This window comes from Vidua chalybeata, chromosome 1 (genome assembly GCF_026979565.1).
Source record: "Vidua chalybeata isolate OUT-0048 chromosome 1, bVidCha1 merged haplotype, whole genome shotgun sequence".
Classification (NCBI taxonomy): domain Eukaryota; kingdom Metazoa; phylum Chordata; class Aves; order Passeriformes; family Viduidae; genus Vidua; species Vidua chalybeata.
The window spans coordinates 65,509,258-65,530,276 of NC_071530.1; the positions used below are offsets into that span (position 1 = coordinate 65,509,258).

General features: G+C 40.5%; 1 protein-coding gene across 8 annotated transcripts in view; it reads right to left on the reverse strand.

Moving 5' to 3' along the window:
* HIVEP1 (HIVEP zinc finger 1) overlaps positions 1 to 21,019 on the reverse strand; it is a 127,951-nt gene that overhangs the window by 55,469 nt on the left and 51,463 nt on the right. For all 8 annotated transcript variants that reach the window (XR_008435126.1, XM_053966681.1, XM_053966666.1 and 5 more), the window contains exon 3: positions 3,231 to 3,284. Coding sequence is in view for 7 of the 8 variants with exons in the window: in XM_053966681.1 (XP_053822656.1) it covers positions 3,231 to 3,284 (54 nt within the window). In the remaining variant the exon portion in view is untranslated. The remainder of the gene's footprint in view (positions 1 to 3,230; positions 3,285 to 21,019) is intronic.

Sequence of the window (21,019 nt, forward strand, 5' to 3'; positions counted from 1 at the left end):
AGGCAATGGATAAGGTGAGTGTAGAACTGTTATTTAACAATTCACAGTGCTTGAGCTAGAGCTGTTTCCTGTTGAAAACTGAAGGAAAATTGGAAATTCAGGAGAAAAAATAAAATCTTGTATTTTTAATGTCATTGCTAGTGAACTACTTGCTGCCAGAAAATGTTGGGTGCAAGCAGCATTTAATCCAACTATACTCATAGATAACAGCTCCATGAGTGTCTAGATAATAAAGGGATGAGGCAGACATCCCTAAATACAATGTGTGTGGACTTCATACGGGTAAGATGCTAAAGAAAGTGGCCAGGCTTATGTGGTGTCCTTGAACAGTACATCCTACTCCCTCCATTGGAGGCCAAATACTGGGTCAGAAAGACCCTGCTGACATCCACTTGGGTATGTCTTCTGCTCTCTAATCTTCAAAAAGTTTTGAAGTTCATTGTTTTGAAAGATAATAAACCTTCCAGGACAGAGCATCAACAATTTACAACACTGTTCACAGATGTGTCACAGGCCAGACGGGTAGCTCACCACCACTGAAAGGTGAATGCCAACCGAAAAAGCCAAAGCACTGACACCAGATACTAGAAAATATTTCATCTGCTAAATCCAGCAGCTCAAGAGAAGTGAGGCCGCTGCTGCTCCATACCCCCAGGTCCAACCAGTAGTAAGGCTGAAAATATTCTCCCAAGAGGGACATAAACACAGATCAAACACACACACGCCCATACATACGTACATATATATGGCTGGACATACAGATCCTGACAAGACACTCTGAGCACTCCTACCTCATCCTACTCCTTGATCTGGCTAAGCAGGTGTCGTGGTTTGACATGGAAGTGAATTTTTTCCAGGAAGTTGGGTCAAACCAATCAGTGGTCAGGTTTGGATATTGGCACCTGGAGTGACCACTGAAAGTATGGACACGCCTCTGAGAACACAGGGGGTTAAAAGCAAGAACTCCCAGGAGAACTGTCTCTTTTAGTTCCGGTCGTCAGAGAGTGCAGACTCTCCCCTGCCCAGCCTTAAGCTGGGTGGGGGAGGGGAAGCCACGCGGCCTTGTCCAGGTAGGCCGAGGGGGCTGAGGGTCTGGAACCCAGCCAGCTCCTGTGGACGGAAGGGTGGAGAGAAGTGGAGATGCCTTTGCCCCCCCCCCCAAGAGGGAAAGAGACAGAGAGCCTGGCGGCACCTGGAAATTTGCCAGCAGAGGAGAAGGAGGGGGGGGGGATGTCCAGCGTGGGAGACGGAACACCGGACCGAGATATCAGCCGTCCAGGGAGTCTGAACGTTTAACCCTTTCCAGGAAATGAGGGCTTTTTTAAAAGTATTACTCCTCCTTGATTTGTAGTGGAAGAGAGATAGTCCGGGACCTGAGATGTTAGAAGAAGAAATATTTAGGTGGGAGGAGATGATGAAGTAGCTTCTGGCTGGACTTTTCTTGTTAGCCATGGACTGAACCAAAATCTCCTGCAATAGAGACTGCATTTTAGGGGGATGCAGTGGTGACCCAGGGAGACCTGTTTCAGCTTCAAACAGCAGAAGAATGGCGAGAAACGAAGAAAGCTGAAGAGGGAATGGTGATACCCTCTGTCTTCGGGAAGAAGATGAGTCCTGTTTTTGGACCCCTCGGCCCCAGGGGAAAATGGGGGGGACTGTAGTCCCAGGATGAGAAGCTGAACTGTTGTATCTTTGGGTCTGTGGCAAAGCATCCTTAAAGGAGCCCTACGAGCAGTCTGTCCATGCACGGTGGTGAGAGCACTGTGACATGGAATGGAGAGTGTCACACTGGCAGATTTTTTTTTTCCCGGGCGGTTGCCATGTGTGACAGGGAAACACAGGGTGGCAGCTGTGTTTCCTGGGGGGTCTGTGGTGCAAGAGAGACTTCTCTCTCCCTTGATAGTTTGAGTATGGATAACCTGAAGGGTGGTAATTTGATCAGGAATCCCGGGTGATGTTTCATGGCTGAGCGTTTTTGGAAATTGGGAGGAGGAGGGGTGTTTTAAAAGGTCTTCATCCTAGATTTAGTTTATGTGTTTTCTGTATTAGTAGTAGTTTAATAAAGTTTTTTTCCTTTGTTATTAAGCTTGGGCCTGCTCTGCTCTGTTCCTGATAACATCTCACAGCATTTATTTAGGGAAGGTGCATTTTCATGGGGACGCTGGCATTGCGCCAGTGTCCAACCATGACAGCAGGGCAAAGGTCCACTAATGGAAATATTTCTATGCATCCAAGGTGGATCTCACAGCAGCTTGGCTCAGCCACCCGTGGATCCCAGACTCCTCAGTTGCTGCACCTGGACAAATCAGCCCTCAGGGTTGCAGCCCCACTGCAGTTGCTGGCACAGAGCATTACACAACCCCCAAAAGCTTTTACCCTGCATCCCCTAATGTGTTCCACACCCCCAGCTAGCAACTCTTAGTCCAAAAAGTGTACTGCAGAGCTGTTCCTTGACTCCACACGGTGACAGTTTCACTCCTGGACACGGGCTGGGGCTCTGCAGGCACAGGCACAGGCCTGAGAGGAGACTGGGCAGGATCACTCTTTCTCTGAGTCCTTAATCTGGGTTTCTTCCTGCCCCGTTGCTCCTCCAAGCTGTGGACATGACCTCTCATACCTCTCCCATGATGGGCCCAGTAGTAACCTGGCAAAGTTCTGTTTGGGCTCCCCAGACTTTGTCTGGGCATCCCCACAGTACGCAGATGAGATTTATCACACAACCAAACACGTATCACTGCAGTCAGTCAGCCATTCTTGAAATGCAATGACTGCACCAGCTTTCTAAGCTCTAACACAGAGGTTACATCTGCCACAGTTCATCTGTTTCTTAAAATAAGCTGTGATGATCAGTCCCTTTCCTCATCATCTGCTGGAAATCATCACATATTGCTCACCAAAAACTGAGTATGGCTGTTAATGATTAGGTAAATCACATAATGAACCAAGGGTTAGCACAGGCTGTGGTCAGCAATATTCATGTCACTGATGGTACAGCTTCAGCGATCTCATCAAGGTCAAGGCAGCTACTTGAGTGGCTAAAACAAAGCCTTTGTGTCTCAGCTGAAGTGGGACATTTACAGACAGAGCCCTGGATATGCAGACAGACATGCCTGGGGCCTCATCCAGTGCCCAGTCCAGCCAAGTCTTTTCACTGACACAGGAAGGCTTTGGACCAGCCTGTAGGATGACTTTACTTATTTTCTATTTTATTTTTTGGGGGTTGTTATTACCTCTCTGTTGGTCTTCTGTTCCATTAAGTTGCTTTTGTGCTTCTTCAATTTTGTCTGAAAGAAAGAGAGGTCACTATTAAAATACATATATAAAAAAGGCAAGATTGTAGTAAGTCATTTACTGAAATCAGTCTTGAAATAACTGTTTATATTCAGGAGTGATATCATTCATGTGTAACTATGTGGTACATTATGAGTAACACAACCATATAAAATTTTATCATGTTTTACCAGGGAGGTAAAACTATTGACATGTTAAATTACACGGAACCACAGAAAGAAAAGCACTGGCATCGGATCTGCAGTTAACAGCTAATCCCACTGTAGCTTCCTACCATCTATAATAATGTGTGCAGTCAGGGGACTCTTTGGAATAGGTATTATGTTGCATTACAGAGTGTTTTAATACATTTTTGAAAAATGCTTTAGAACAAGTCAATGTCGCATTACACATAGTGAGAAGAACAGCAAACAGGATTTGCTAAGTGAAGCAATGGAGCCAATTGTCTCACATGGGAGCACAGGGGGCGAGTGGTAGCCCCCATCTTATTTCTCGGTGAAACAACCAGAAATTCCCACACACACAGAACAGGAGCAAAAGGAGGCCCTGAGTCTACTCCCAGTCTGTCTTTGCAGTTCACCTGCTGCCCCTTAGACACACTGGTGTTGGAAGGAGAGTTGTGCTTTGCCTGCTGTTGCACAGAAGGTCCCATGGAAAGAAGGGTCCTTGTTCTGCATGAGTGCATGTTTGCATGTGCAGAGCAAGAAGCAAGAAAAGATGCACCTGGAGTGAATAATGCACCGATCTTCTTTTGATAGCAAACAGTCCTCTGAGTGGGTTCAGGATAAAAGGTTGTGTTAAGAAGCAGCAGCACTGGGAGAGGCTGGGTTCTCCCTCTTGGTGTTCTGAGCATCACACTATGGCCTGACAAGATCTGAGCTTGGAACATGGCTTTCAGATGTAAATGATCATTTTCTAAAATACCTGTGAAAACCTTTTTTCCTTGTATTTTTTTCCTCTTTTCCCCTGGTGGGGTCAGTTTTTATTGAACTAAATTGAAACAATAGAATATAACTGGATTCATCCTAAATCTCTCGGACTCTACTGGTGCAAACAACTCAAGAAATGCCAGACTTCATGGCTGCCAAACACAGGAGGAGGACGACAGCCCTGCAAAGCCCTCACCTCTTTCTTTACAAGCAAGGAGGCTTCACTCAGTCTGACTTTTACTCAACCTTGCTATACAACACAAGGTTTCAAAAAACGGCTCTTTCCTCAACACAATTCTTAAAAAGTGTGTTTAAATGACTTCTCTATTATTTATCAGCTGAATCACTCAAGCATGTTGGAACCATTTGTTCACAGTTGAAGTCTGATATGGTTTCTCGATTATTTCCTCCATAGAACCAAACAATTATAACTGAATCAAACCCTTGCAGCTTTTAAGACTGAGTTTTGTTGAGATCACTCTGGTTCTGCATTTCTGTTTTTCAGAACAAGTACCAGGTTTCCTTTCTCATTAAATCTCAGTAACTTCTCCGCTGTACATTGTCCCAGAGAATGAACTAGAACATCTCACAAGGGTGCTAACTGAGCAGACTTCCAAAGCTTCTCATGAGAAAGACTACCACAGCAATTTTAAAAGCCAAACTTCTTCCTGCTTCCCCTGGGGTTAGTGAGACATACATATGTATTTAACAGAAAGTTCTATCACATTTTCTTTTGTACTGACTTACTGGCTGCTGAAGACAAACACAACTCAAAAAGAGCACAATCCTTCACCATCTCTTTACCAAGCCAGTTAAGCAGGCTTACTTTAAACACAGAAGACTCGATATTTAATGCTTTCCTGGATTAAATACTACAGCTGAAATACCAAAGGTATTCATACATTTTTTTTTTTAAATAGGAAGGGATTTAAATAACCATTTCCAACAGAAAAAGAGGAAATTTAAACAAAGCATCTTTTATATACATGTGCCACTAATACTATCAGAGGACAGTGTATCTAGCAATCTTACACGGCTTTTCCACAGATTGTTGCTTTACAGAAAGGTGACGGAATAAGCGATTTACAAAGTTGCAGGACAGCCGATAAAATATATGAACACAGAGGAAAAAAAGAAATATCAACAAATTACCCATGTAAATGGAGCTGTAGATTTTAACAAAAGACAACAAGAAATCAAATCTATAGCTTGGCTCTCAAACTCACTTTCCCTATGCTTAGAGATATATTTAATACACAATATATGGTGTTTCTGCTCTCAGAGTAAATGTTTTGTCAAGAAAACTTACACCTAAGTACATGGACAACTGTAGTTTTATTATTAAAATGATTATCTGCATATTTCACATAAATGCTACAAGAAATACATGCATTTAAATTCACAATCATCCTACTTTTTAGAGAAAAATTACTTAAGTATTTTGGAATCACACTTCATGAGATTGCCAGAAAGATTAAAGGCTTTGATCTCCTTAACTGAATACGCTGTCTTATTGAAAAAAAAAAAAAAATCAGTTCCCATCAGTAATTCCCAACCATTTCTTTGTCAGACTGTAATCCCAAACAAAGAACCACAGATAACAGAAATAATAGCTAGGTAAACAGGTGACTGGTACACAGCCAGAAAGTCTCCTACACTTCCTGCCTCTCTTGATATGTTTTCCCCAAGGAGTTATTTTTGCTGTGTATATTTCTTCATACCCATGGCGGTATTTCTGTGTAGAACAGTTTTGAACATTCTGAACACTGAAAATCTTGGTGTTGGTGCTGGAAACCAAAACCAGTGATCTATACTGTAAATGAGACATGAGTAATAACATCAGTTTGGGGCTAAATGTTTTGTTAGGGTCTACATCCTCCTAATGGCCAGCATCACATGCTACCTGCTCTGGCTATTGCACCGAGGCATGTCCAAGCCATCACACAAAACCTGCAGCAGCTGCTTCCCGCTCTGCTGCATTTTACAGCTACAGATCCTACACAGGCAACTGCCTGACAGACCGCTGTGTTTCAGGCTGGAGGGAAGAACTGGGTTATCCCTAAGGGCCATGGAGCAGGTGGCAAGAGCAGGCTTAGAGCCAAGTACCCCAGCAACACCAAAAGGCAGCCTTCCCCAGGTCTTCTGCCAACTCGCATGTATTCTAGCAATAACTTGCTAACAAATTTATATTAACCAGTCATCTCCTCTTGTATGCCATTAAATTAGCGGTATGACAAACATCTTAAGGAAAATTATTTCCGATAACATCCCACATTCTGTCATAATTCTATTATAGGTGCTCTAATGGTGCACACCTTTGAAAACGCTTTATAAGCAAAAATACACCACACAAAAAATCATCTGTAAAGCCCAGGGGGAATGGCAAACCAAGAAGTCCTCTATTTAATTGCAAATAATATTAACCAATCCAATAATTGTTTGGTTTAATATTATTTCAGAATTAAAACTGTGATACTGTCTAACCTGAACATTTTATAAAGGAAACATTTCCTTATCACTGGAATATTATCTACTTCTACTAGGATAAGAGAAGGACATTTAACTAATGTGAATTTCTAATACATTGTAGGTATGGCACTCCATTTACACTAAGTGCCAGAATATTACATATCTTGACTACTATCCTAATGGTCCCAACCTTCAGCAGACAGCCTCCTGGAGTAGCACACATCTAGAAGCAAATGATAGTGACAGACACACTCTCATTGAAGATGGGACACTTCTCACCAAGCACTTACTAGAGGGGAAAATGTGGAGGTGCAATGAAAGAAGAAATCATCATGTGCATCACTGTAGAGAATGGAGATCCCATGTGACAGCACTGCAACGAGCCACAGAGCCAGCTCTTGGCCATCCCAGGCAGATGCATGCCACAAAAATGCGAATCACAAGTAGCATAATGTAATAGGTTTATTTATACATTTTATATATAAATAATATATACATACACATACCTGCATATGTGTAAAAGAAAATGAAACATGCACAATGGTTTTCCTTACACCAGCATGAAACCTTTTCCCGTTATTCTCCACCACAGCTCTCCCAGCAGGTATCTGCTGTGTAGAAATACCATCAAATTCCTTGAGGTTTTAAATATGTAATGTAACTGTGCTTTTTAGGAATGCAAGGAAGGAGACTGGCATGCAGTAAAATACGCTTCTTGTTTTACACACCTCCCGCTGTGATAGATCATTACAAGGATACCAACAATCTGAATTAGATATGGTGACACTGTGGTAGGGTTTCAAATGAAAAAATAAACCAGATTTTTCAACAGCTTTACAGTCTCTATTTTTGGTATTCACCGAGAGATAGAATCTCACAGATTTTAATTAATTCATAAATAAAACGTAATTTACAGGTTTTTTTTCAAAGAGATTATCCCATTAATGTATAAAACCTTGAATATGTCTAGTATTCTATGTATCAGATATGCATTGCAAATTTTCAGAGAGATTTTGAAGGCCTTACTTAGATGGTGAGTTAAGGAAAATAAAGGCTTACTAATTTCAGCAGGGAAAGCAGAAATACTGAAAAGTGTGAGGTTGGCAAAGTACAAAAACAGTAACTTACGACAGCAATCTAAGCTGGAGCACAATGTATTTTCTAGTAGGGTGTTTGTGGGTTTGATTTTTTTCATCTCTCTGTTTGGCTTTTTTTTCCGCTCACAAGTGTCCCCAGAGCAGTATAATGAGATTACTTTGTCCTGTTGAACAAGTCACCCCGCCCCATACAATGACAACACACAGACGAATTAAGTCACTGAGGAAGACCTACTTTTAAGCCTCCAGGAAAGCTTACAAGGGAGTGGTCCGTGTAAATTCATTAAGCTTTTGCAAAGGACCCAAAAAGGAGGATTTTTCATTGCACATATTTGTGTGTGTCTGTATCACTGTAAATAGGAGGATTTTTTGGCTTCTTATTTAAAATGTACAATTGCTGCCCTAAAACAGTAAGTTTTGTTGCATTTGGGTTTTTAATCACAAATCCTCTGTTTACAGGTAAGTGGAAAATTAGCAGATTTAGACCATTTTGGATGCTGAGAACAGGCTATGACATCAAAACTTTTAAAAATACAAGCATTACATCTTGCCTGAAAGGCTAGAGTTATATCTTCAAATATTTAACCAAAACAAATGAAAGGAAAATATCAGCATATTTTTTCCCTTCAGTTAAAGACAAGAACAATTCTCAGGCCTCAGGCCTGAGTCATCCTTAAAATACCTCCTGCAAAACAGCTTCAGATGGCAGCAGATTCTCTTCTTGCTTTCTCATAAATCACATTCTCTCTTACCTTGCTGCATCAGAAGACATTTGAAAAGTAATTTAAAAAATCACTTTGCTTTGGTTTTAGATGGACATAAAGAAAGATGTCACTTCAATTATTTTTTCTTGCATTGATCATGTAGATCAGGGGCAGAAAAGAAAATCAAAGTGACAAAATATTCTTCAGCTGAAGTACATTAATGCAATCAGTCTTTATGCACTAGGCAGTATTACTGAAAACAATTGTCAATGGGTTTTTATTTGGGGGGGAGAGGGGTGTGCACAGCTTAAGTAAAACACTGATGAAAGTATAAAATGCTGCATTTTGCATCCACTACTTAAATTCAGAGAGCAAGTGAAAAGAGGTTGAGTCCCTGCATGAAAATCTCTGTCTTCAGACTATTGAAACCCACCAGGCTCATGTGCAAGTAACAAAATGCTTCACATTTCATTGGATGAGAAGTATGCCTGAAAGCATTATTAAATAAATTAAACGAACAAATAAAAAAAATACCCTGAGCACCAGACAGGTGGTGCAGAATTGCACATCTTATGAATCATAGAATAGTTTGGGTTGAAAAGAGCCCTTAGAGATCATTTAATACCAGCCCCCCAGCCACCAGCAAAGACACTCCACTAAAACACTCAAAGCCCCAGCCAGCCTGGCCTTGAACATCTCCAGGGATGAGATTTGACACGGAGGACCTGAGCCCCGCCCCACATCCCATCTGAGCCATTTCACACCTCCCCCAGAGAGAAGACCCATGCTCGAAGCAGCATACAGCGCAGGCAGGGCAGGAAGGGCAGCCACATGAAGCCAACGAACAACGCAAAGATGATGCAAGCTTGGAGCATTTCCCAGATGGCAGGTTCCCTTGGCACGGGAGGCAGTGTTTAATCCCAAGGCACCCTGCCTGCAGCTGTGGGTACCCACCTGGGACTGGGGAGCATGCAGAAGCGCCCACGCTCCACTGCAAGGGGGCTGTGATGCTTGTCTTTCCCTTTTGCTAGGAGGAGGAAAGGCTCTTTACAACCTGCTAAAACAAGAACGCTGTAGTCCTAATGTGTTTTGGTTAACTGAGATGAATCCCAAGACTTCCTTTAACCAGCTCATTAAGGAAAAAAAAAAAAAACAAAATCAAAAACACCAAAAAAAAAAAAAAAAAAAAGAAAAAAAAAAGAAAAACCACCAAAACCAAAACAAACCCTAACCCAAAACCCCAGAGTCTTGTTTCTACAAGGATCCCATTAGGCTAATTGGGAGGTGGTGCAGCTGGTGGGATGCTGCCTTTTGGGGAGTGCGGAGGCTCGGCAGGCCTCTGCATGTCCCCACACTACAGGAGAGCCTCCAAACCTGAAACCCAACCAGCCAAGTCGGGGTCCCAACTGCATCCTGGGCACAGCAGCACTGTCCCTCTGTGCTGAAGGAGGGGACCCTGCACCCAGTGGTGCAAGGGCTGGCAGACACAGGCAGCTGAGGATGCCTTTGCTGGCCCCAACTTTCCACCACTGCCCTCCTGCCACAAAGCAAACATCTTCAAAGCCGGCAGACAGCAGTGAGAAGGCATTTCATGAAACCCACTGGACGAGGCACTCTTCTCACTCAGATTTAAATCTACTTTTAATTAGAAACCCCTCTTCTGTCCCTATACACTTCCTTTTTCCAGTTTAATGAGGAACACTCAAGATTAAAAGGAAGAGATCAGATGATGAAAGACAGTCTTTTCATCTTTATAATTTCATACTGTGGGAACTTGACACTTTTTGGTGTATGGCTTGTCTTGTGGTTTCTCCTTCCCAGTTGGGGCTTAGAGAATCATAGCACCACAGCTTAGTGAGTTGCCAAATGCTGAGCCTGGCAACTGATAGCACGGATGTCCCCAGCCTATCAAAAATGTAAGGTAAAACAGATTAAATCTCAAGTTTGCCCAGTACCACGAGATATGAAGACTGTACAGGGGTAAAAAAAGTTCTCTTAAAAACTATGTAAATTCAAAACTCTTAATAACTAGTAGGGTGATGCAGCAGCAGTCATCTTATTAAGAGCTATAAACTATTTTTTTAAATATCTAAAATGAGATTTTAAAAATGTTCCACTAGTCATTATAACCTTGACTAATGACCTGTTTGATCAGTTTTTCAGAAAAATTTGATGCATTTTCATTTTAATGTCAACTTTGAATGCTCATCATACTCCCTGCCATATATAATTATTTGCATTTTAAAATGAAGAACTCATGACAGATACTTTATATAACCCTGCTGAAAACAGAAAATGAAAATCCTCCTTTTATTATTCTTCATTTTAAGAAAAAATTGGCTTGTATATTTGAAAATACAATCTATAATCTCCAGTTTAAATTTGTATCAGCAATTATCTGCTTTACTGTATATACAATGAAACAGTCAATGCAAAGGCTGCATATAAATTAAATCTATAATGGCTTTATCCTTGCCATCACATATATTACTCAAACATGTTAAGGGCTCCTGATGAGGTTGGCAAGGTGTATGTACATAAATTACATAAGCACTTTACATATGAACCCAAACTCTGTCCCTGTGTTGTTTATTGTGACTGGGGAGCTTTCAATCTTGTGTTTGTTTGTTTGTTTGTTTCCATGATTTGAGTTTTTATTATGAGGCTTCTAAACTCATTAAAAACTGAGCACAGGAGGGGGTGGGGAGGAAGAGAATTTTTGGATGACTGTCGCCTTACAGAAGGATATAGCAACAGCAAGGCACCTGTGGGGAGAGGCAGAGTAGCTGCCAAGCATAAAATTTTAGAAGTGTAGGTGAAGTATCTTCAGAAATACCTCCTGCCTGGCACCTTCTCAGCCTGCATAAGCCAACACACAAGGGTGGCACTTGCCAGGGCTAGTTCCTTTTCCACCTGCCCCACAAAGCCAGGTGATCCTGCATCCTGTGTGTGCTTCTGAGAGCACCCAGCTGAGTCGCCAGAGATAATTCCTTTACACATTGTCTCCCTCCGGTACCGAATAACAAACACTAGTAGTGATTGCATTCCATTTGCCTAGCTCCTAATTAGCCATCTAGCACAATAATTACCCCATCGCTATCCTGATCCTTCGGCATTGTTCTATCCCACTGCCAAATTTCAGCTGCCTACCTAGGACAGGGTGATTATTATCACTAAAATCTGCATAGTAATTACTTAACAGCCTCTAGGGTATTCACTGTTCCGAGGCTGGGTTTTGGCTTTCTGGGTGTTTTTTCTATACCTAACCCAGTATCAGTGTTAGAAGTTAAAATATTAAAGCCATGAGTTGCTCTAGTTCACCACCTTCTCCAAGCTGCAGCTAGGAGCACCTTCATACCTTCTGCACTGAGACAGGTTCCCTCCCTTGGCAGGTTTACTGGCCTATGATCTGTTGTCCCCAAATTGGAAAAAGGTGTGGTTTTCAATTATATATATATTTTTTTTTCTTTTTAAGTCTGACACAAATTAAATAAATACCATTGAAATAACTGAAGCCATTAAAAAAAAAAGCAACAAACCAAACTGACAGCTTTTCTACACACTGGAAACATATCAAAATAATAATATGTGCAGCCCAAAAGATTTCGTTAAATTATGTATTTTTTCAAATACATCCTTAACCAAAGCAACAAACAGTGGAGCCAGCCACTCCCCAGCCAAACAGGGGAAAAAGTTTCCATGCATCTTTCTGGTACTCTGAAAGGACTTTTTCTCAGTTGCATGGCTGGTGAGTGAGGGAGGGCTTGCCCAAGACAAAAAGGCACAAAACTGGTTCAACAGGTAGAACAACACCAAGAGTTGGTGTTTCATCACCTGAGACAACAGTGTAGAGGCTTTCTGCAAGCTCTCTGAGGGGTCAAACTTCCCTGTAATTTCTCCTTCTATTTCTGGACTTCCTCCAACAGACATCAGATAAGTAGATGCATTCAGCACAAGGAACCTACAGCACCAACAACCCTGTTGAAGCAGAGATTAATTTTCTTAAGGTTAGCATATACCCCAAAAAACTATCTCTTTACTGAGATTCTAAAGTGTCTATAGAAATGGTTTAAAATATGAGATCTTTAGTAGGATTTTGGACACTGAAGTTCTTATAATTACCTGATATTAAGATGGACAACAAATAGTACTCCTGGCTAAGGAAAAAGGAAGTTTTTGATGACTAACAAAAAACCAAAACAAATTGAAAACCAAATCCCACAAGACAAGCCAGAAGTCCAGCCCAACATCTTGCCTCCAATGGCAGCTGACAGTGGAAGTTGAGGGAAAAGCAGAGGAGTAAGTTGCAGCTTCTGAAACCAGGCAGCTCTGAAGTGAGCCCCAGGAGCTGTTCTTAAACTTCATGGGTCCCACAGATTATTCCTACATTAGTTTCTCCAGGTATCATTTGAATATATGGGAGCTTTTCATACTGCTTTTCACATCTTTCTTCAAACTTCAAACGGCCTCATTTACGTAAGTCATTCCTTACACAAAAACTGTTCAACAGACTTATGACCTCTGGCAGCTTTTGTGGTGCTATTTCATCCTCTTTGGATGTGGAAGTGAAGAAGAGAAAGACAATTAGAAGGAAGACATCAGAATCGATCCCACTGTTAGAAATGAAGGCACATCATGACAGACGCTACTATGACAGATATGTTTTTGTGTACTACTGCCATAAATATTCCTATCGCTTTATTTGCTTTTTGACAGCTAGCAAGTATACGTGACTTTGCCACATAAATACATGACCCCCAGATCTCATGCCCAAGTGTTAACAAGCAACTCAATTTAAATGAAAAGTTTAAATAATTTTCCTATGGACATCACATTTATCTACACTGAATTTCATTCGTCATTTTTGCAATTTGGTTGCACAGCAACCTAATGTCATTTTGAAATCCTTTGCAATTTCATTTGCATCTTCATCTTCATCTTCATCTCCCTTGATAACTTCCATCAAATCAGCAACATTGTCACTTCCTGCTCTTTTCCCGGATCACTCAAGCGAATGGGAATTGACAGTAGCACATTTCTATTAAACAGCAGGCAATGTTTGTCTGCTAAGGAGCAGATACTGACTGCAAAATGTGTAAATATCAGCCTTAGTAAATTTACACACAAGGGATTTTTCTGCTGGGCTATATTGGGGATGTTCAATTGATACTGTGTCTTCTTTAAAACCTTGCCCTTATTTCCAACCTGTCTTTAAAATCCAGCCTGCCGAAACACTCTCATTCCTACACCGTGTACAGCCCAAAGTACAAAGCGCCTCTGGGTCGCCGCCTCCAGCCACCCTGCCTACTCCTTCCTCACCAGCTCCTGCCTGTGCTGGAGCATCTTCATGTAATACCTCAACAACTGGACCAACTCTGACACACAGCTTGGGGCTTTTCCACACTGAAGGGCAGCTGCCTTTTTATGCTATTCAGTAAATCCCCTTCCAACTGGGCTGCAAAGTCACACCTTCAAATACAAAATCACTCTTTTAGCATGACTAAACATTAAGCGCAAAGTCAGAGTTTTTCATTAACTTGACTAAGGTATCTCATTTTTTGCTTACTTGTTTTTCCAAGAACTTAGTAAGTCTTAATGTCAGTCTAACATATGAACCGTCATAACGGCATCAGTAAGTCTTAGTGCTAGAAAACAAAAAAAACTAAAAATCCACAAATCACTTGCTATACTAGACCTTGCTCTACAGACTTTGTAAGCTTATTTTTCCATAGTAATTTTTTATTTTTGCCCTGAATTTTACAAGCCAAATGAAATGTTACTAGCTACAGCTTTAAAGTGAAAAACCAGCATCAGAAACCAGATTCATAAAGTGAAAAACACCTTTGAAAAGATAGTCAATACAAGCTAATGTAGAACTAGGTGTACCTGAAACACAAAACTTTAGCAAAGGCACAAAGATATTACATTTTTCATGTTAACAGTGCGCTGCAGCCACGAACAGGGGCTTAGCCACTTTAAGAGGCTTACAAACCAAACAGCCCTATAGAGTTCATGTTCTTTCCTCTGGGCAAATTATAAATTGGTGGTGATGCAAATTAAGCCAATATCTCATTTCACTGACTCATTTTACCGTTTTCCTCTATCTGCTCCCATTCTCCTTCAAGACCTGAGTCAAAAACTAGGTCTAGATTATCTCAGTGAGCACGTGGGTCTTTTCCAACTCATGTGCTATTCCTGACAAAGATGGCAGGAGTGAGGATAAACCATCTCTCCAGGAACTGATCATGCCCTACCTGTGTTTTGGCAGACCCTAAGCAGAGCAAGTTAGCGGTGTGATTACTCTACATCATCCAAATTTTCCCAGACATGCCCCAAGCAATGACTTGGGGAAGGAGGGGACCAATCAGCAGGCTTTCAGTGAGGAAATCAGGTGTGCCAATGAGATGTTCGGTACTGAAAGGACAGTTCACATCATTATGAAGGGATAACTTCTGGTCACAACCACACACCAGGTTGTGTTGTGCTGAGGCTGTGCTTGGCTTTAAGTACCAACCTGGTTACCCTACAAACCACATGAGCCATTTTCAAGCTCCCCTCTGCTTCTCTTCTCCAAGAAGATTTCTGCTTGGAGCAGGATTGTGCTGGTCCCAAAGTACTTGTTAAAACCTGTCTCCAGCACAGCCACCTCTGTCTCTCCTCCTCCATGCCTGCTCCAGCTGGTCCTGGGGAGCCAAGAGGGGAGGCTGGTCCCAGGGCCACCCCTGCTGCAGCCTCCCTGCTCCTGGTTTCACCCACAGGCACCCTGCCCACCCTGGCTCACCCATATGGACAGCAGTGCCCTTTTCTGTGACCACTGCAAGAAGTCAAAATTGCTCAGATCATACAAATCCACTAAAAGGGAGCAGAGACAACTGTATTTATACAGAAAGGGAATAGAATAGTGAAATCTTTAATCAATCCTCCAAAGCAGAGTCCCAGCCAGAACTGTTTTTCTTTCTTTCGCTTCAAGGAGGGCTGGGAGTTTTTAAAATATTCGCCCGAGATGGTAATCAGCATCAAATCTGAAGAAAAAACCCTAAAATGCCGTTTCTCTCCCCCTCCACGAAAGATAATACATTCTCTCCCAGGAAATAAAAGAAAGGAGGCTGAAGTATCTGACATTCCTTTTTTGATTATCTCCAAGACACCCTTGGATAAGAAATCAGCTCTTGAAAAAAAATATCCTGGAATATTGACACTGCAAATTTAGCTCATTGACTTTTATACAAAAACCCCTAGTTATTACAAGTAGCTGAGAAGGTTTTGTTCAGTAAATAAATAATAGAAAACAAATATGGCAGTGCAGATAGTTAAGTGTATTATTAATATGCTATGAAGTGTTTTGAAATATGAAGAAAAAATTTTATAGATCAATTCACATTCACCTCATCCCACAAGAAGTACAGTTCTTATTGCTATGGAACAGCAAGCTACTATGAATCATTTAAAAAAAATCCAACAAGTAAAATCTACACCAATTGAAAACCCAGCCGCCTTCCCTTCTTTTGCTACGCTCAGTGGTGAAATTTTATTTCTGTACTTGCAAGCTTAGGAAGATAATTAATGAGCTATGTCTTAAACACCTACGAAATGATGGCACTCTGCAATGTGAACAGCACCCAAGTGTTTTTTCTCTGTTTTATTTAGAATTCATGCTCAATTTTGTGCTGTCTGATTGAAGATGAGGGGGCGGTGAGGAACGTGGGGGAGAAAGCCCCAGCAAGCTGCTGCACACACCATCCTGATCCTGCATTTGGAAGTGAACAATTCAACCTGATGGGAGCTTACTTCAACAACCATATGCTGAAGTGAACATCCAAAGATTTCAAGTGCCCAAAGAAATTTTTTTTTGGCCTTTGACATAAACATTTTACATTAGTCAACCCCATGCCACAACAGAATAGAAAGAATTACATGCAACATTATTAACTAATTTACAGTAAGATTTTTTTTGTTTTGTTAGAACAATGACTTCTGGAAAATTTGGTGGGTGGGAGAAGAGATTATCAGAATGTGACACTTGACTAAAACAATGAAAACGAGAACCCAGTAGAATGTCCTGAAACTGCTTTTTGGTTTTGTTTTTATTAAGTTTGTTCGGACATTTTCTTGGTAGCACTAAAATTAATGATTCAAGAAACAGCTCCAAATTTCCTGAACTATTCATATTTTAAAGAGCATGTCCTCCCTTCCCCTAAATATACTTTAATCTATTTATTTCAGTTTTAAATGCTACCCATTTACAGAAGTATTTGTCTCTTTTTTTTTTTTTTCCCAAGAGTTCAGCTAAAATAAATTCCTGCTTGAAGTTTCCACATTTCCTGGCAGAGAGAGGCTAACTGAGATAAAAATTGTGCATGGTTGATAGGAAGAAAAGTAACATTGGAAACTTCACTTGCACAAGGAAGGGAAGGAGGACAGAGAACAAGGCCAACTGGATGACCTCCCTTGCTCTCTGATTTCTCTTCTGAGGAGGTTCACAGTGACTAGTAAACCACTGAGTTTCCCGGGCCGGGCCTGAGCACCTGGAGATGTGTTGAGGGAAAAGGCTTGGCCAACTTCTCACTAAAGCTTACATCTTGAACATTTCAACCAAGCTAAGAAATCATAGTGATGGCCTGCCAAGGAACAAATGTTGCGTCCCTAAGACCTACTCTTCTCCACTTATAATCTTCTCCAAATTCACTTTGCTTGTTGTTACGAATCATCACACAGAACTGCTGGAATGACTGGATTTTCTAGCACAGAAGAAACAGGAGAAAGGCTGGGCTCCGTGCTTCTCAGCCTCTCTCAGGTTTTCTCTCTTGCCAACCCCTCCTCAGCCAAGAATCACATCAGTAAAACCAAGTTCCTCCCACCTATAGCTACCAGATTCACCTGGTGCTGATATTTAGGGCTGTGAGTTGTGGGCATCCACCAAATGCACAGATCTGCTACTGCCCATGTAAACTACAGTAGGTCAAAGGCTTCTGATGGCTCTGACTTGAGGGAGACCTCATTTTCCTCTCATTCTTTATGGTTCTCAAAAATAGAAATAGTTTGCTCCATGTGGAAACTGGTGAGAGAAGGAAATGACACAGGAGAACAAAGGTAGCATAAAAGCACAGGGGAAAAAAAGAAGAAAAATATTACTAAGTACAATACAAGGCATATAAAAAGTGGCTACACTGTAGAAATGATGCACTGAAATGATTTGCTTCTTTCGCTTCCTTTTTCCTAAGAAACTGATAAATCAGGACATATTTTGAGGAATCTACTTAGGAGTAATCACAGCAAGTAGGAAAATACTAAACACATGATTTCCCATTTCTTTTCCCTTTTTAACAAAACACTGGACAATACTTTATCAGTGACTAAATTTAATTAAAATAAATACTCTTACAGCAAATGACCTGATGCTTTCAGCTCTTGGGCAGTCTTTCTGTACAGCTTCTTATTTTCTGTAGCTACAATTCATAAATACAAACTGAATAATCTTGGGTTAATCCTGAGACAAGACTAACCAATTTCTTACAGACTGTCAAGTATTTGGCTTATGGTTTCATGGTATAAAACAAATTCTAAGCACAGAATACTTTCAGAGAAAGAAATAAAAGAATCAATCAATTAACTACAACCAAAAGTCAACAACACACCCCATACACTTTCCATTCATATCAAGTTTATGGTTTAGGTGTTTAAATACTTCAGTTTTCATTTAACCATTTTAGTAATTACTTCCAACCATATTAAATTGAAACAGTTTTATTTTTAAGAACTTCCAGAAATTATGCTTTATTCAAATTGAATACTCAACCACTATTCATTAACTGCAAGCCAGGATTCAGTAACAGAATCCAACCTTAATTACCATTTATCAACTACATAAAATTTTCACACTCCTAGTAGATGATCTTTAAGACTTTGGTGGCTCCAATTTCATTACCTCACATGCTACAGTAAACAGAAGATTTGGAAATTATCATTCCAAATTTAACACAAAAGCAGGGACAAATACAGTGGCACTCATTAAATACCCCTTAAAAAATTAGGACTTAAATATGGAAAATCAGACAGAGTTTTAAAATTATTACCAGGATATAGTTCTGAGCATTCAAATAGTTTAATTTCCTGGTTTAATTCCCAGCTGAACTACAGGCCGTCATACCTTGCGAGTCACCTTCTTACAGGACAGCTGGAGGAATGCAGCCCAACCAGCACATTAGCAGCCTAAATTTTGGACTATGGGTAAGTGTTTGCAACTGTAATGCTTTGTTACAACAAGAATGCTAAGATAAAAAGCCACAATCAAAGCACTGAAATACATAAAGAAAGAAATAGGTCAAATCCCTGTATCTTTTTAACTACTCATAACATTCAATTTATGACCTTTTGCTCTGTGGCGCTGAAGAATTGACCTGCAGGTCTTGATGACTCTCTGAAAATAACCACATAGCACATAAAGTTCATTCCTGGGCAGTTTGCTGGTTTATTTTTTTAATTCTTTGTAGGAAGGGTCAGTCTTTGCAGATAAAATATTAGGCTGCTTCTGGAAAAATACAGACAATACAACTATATCAGAAATAAAAAAAGTTCAAAGAGCAATACAAATACTTACAAGCCTGTAGATGATTCCCAGTGAGAAGAATCTGAAAGTTTACAGCAGTTTAATTTACAGAGAGGTGAGGAATATTTGAAATAAAGGTATAATAAACAATAAATGATACAGGGAAGGTCAAACTGAGCATTAGTGGAATAGAAGACCAAACCGAAGCTTTGTAACTCTTACTTCTTAAGTCAAGTTGTAGGTCATAGGAGTTGGAACTTCTCACCAATTTTGTGTTATCAATTTATCTCAGCCCCCATTTCCTCTCTGCTTTCAGGCAGATATTTAAAATATATGTGTTTGAGATTTAGCTTTCCCACTGCAAATTTATTCATTGATGAATTCTGTTTGAGAAACACTTTTAAACACAATGAGATAGGGGCTTCTGGGCTTTTGTCCTGGAATATTGAAACTGTGTACTGGGGATTCTCAGCACTTTCTTTACTATGAAGAACACACCCTAGGTAAGGGCAACAGATAACACTCTCAAGGAAGATCAAATGTGACTTTCAGAACACCACTCAGCTACTAAGTGCACTGCCTAAAGATTAAAAAATCCATAAAACAAAATACCATGGTCCACAGCTGGTTCTTGCAAAATTGCCCACTGAACACCTTGTTATTCTCCCTCAGAAACACTTTACAGGAGTCACTTTGAGACAGGATCCTGACGAATCACTCTGAATTTGTTTAAGAACTGAGGAAAGAGTTAAAAATAATTCTGGTTGCTTTAGAAACTGACATCCTTTGTTTTACTTGAGATGAAATACCATTACATGCATGCAATACCCTTTAAACTTGCCACTGTTCCAACAGTAACTAAAGCTATTCTAAGAAACTACCACCCAAAAGGAGATCACCACAGTAAGTCTGCCGCTGCAAAGCTGGATTATACTTGCAACATTACCAAAAATGCTCAGCCAAGCCCAGCTGGGAGTGACCTCAGTGTAACCACCAAAACATGACAGTGACTGCTTCTCACCAACTCCATCACAACCACAGTGATCAAACAGCAAGAGGAGTGTGTCTATTTTCAACAGCAGCTTGCAGCTAAAGGTATTTTCAGCAAACTTGATATTCAAGCCAAATAACTAAGATAACATTTCTACACAAGAAAATTAAAATATTGGTAAGATTTAATGATTAAGGTAAACCCATGTAATTTTACCATGGTTTTTTATGGTTGCATCTCACCCAAACTGCAAATTTGTAGACCAATGAATTCACATTCTCTTGTTTGCTGATACAAGCACTTCAGCTGTAGTCAGAAGCACACCTGATCACTGACACTTCAGTATTTCTTTTAAACAATACAGACTTTTAAACTTGTAAGCTGTTTCAAGTTGGCACCACTTTATTTCAAACCATCTCAATTAATATAATTCAAGCATGGAAAGGAATTTTCGTTTTGCAGTATTTTAGCTTTCACAAACCCATTTCCAGGCCCATCCATGCTGAGTCATCTGCCACGTTCTCCCCTCCACCTGACAGGCGCCCATGTCCCACAAGAACACAAAGCTCCTGTTTTGACATCTGTCCTTCCCCAAATGAACCTCAAAGGACCACTTTGAACCAACCCAGCGGAAATGTTTAAGACAATGTTTTGAAACATATTTATGTTCCAGTAATAGCTATGCTTATACAGTTTACAATGCTACATGTGAAAATATATATGACATGACTTCTAAGTCTTGATCTGTCTTAACATTTTGGAGATTGCTCTGACTAAAATTAAAAACATTGATAGGCAAAACGAAGCTCAATATTTTGCAAACTAAGCTGCCATGTCTCCCTCTACATATGCCTATGAATGTACACATTTTTAAGAATGCATAATTAACTGTAAGAAAATAGTTCTCAGAAACCAGAAAGCTAAAGTATTTATATCAAAAGCAGAATCTTTCTCACTCTATCTGCACAAATAAACCCACTGAAGCTGCCAGC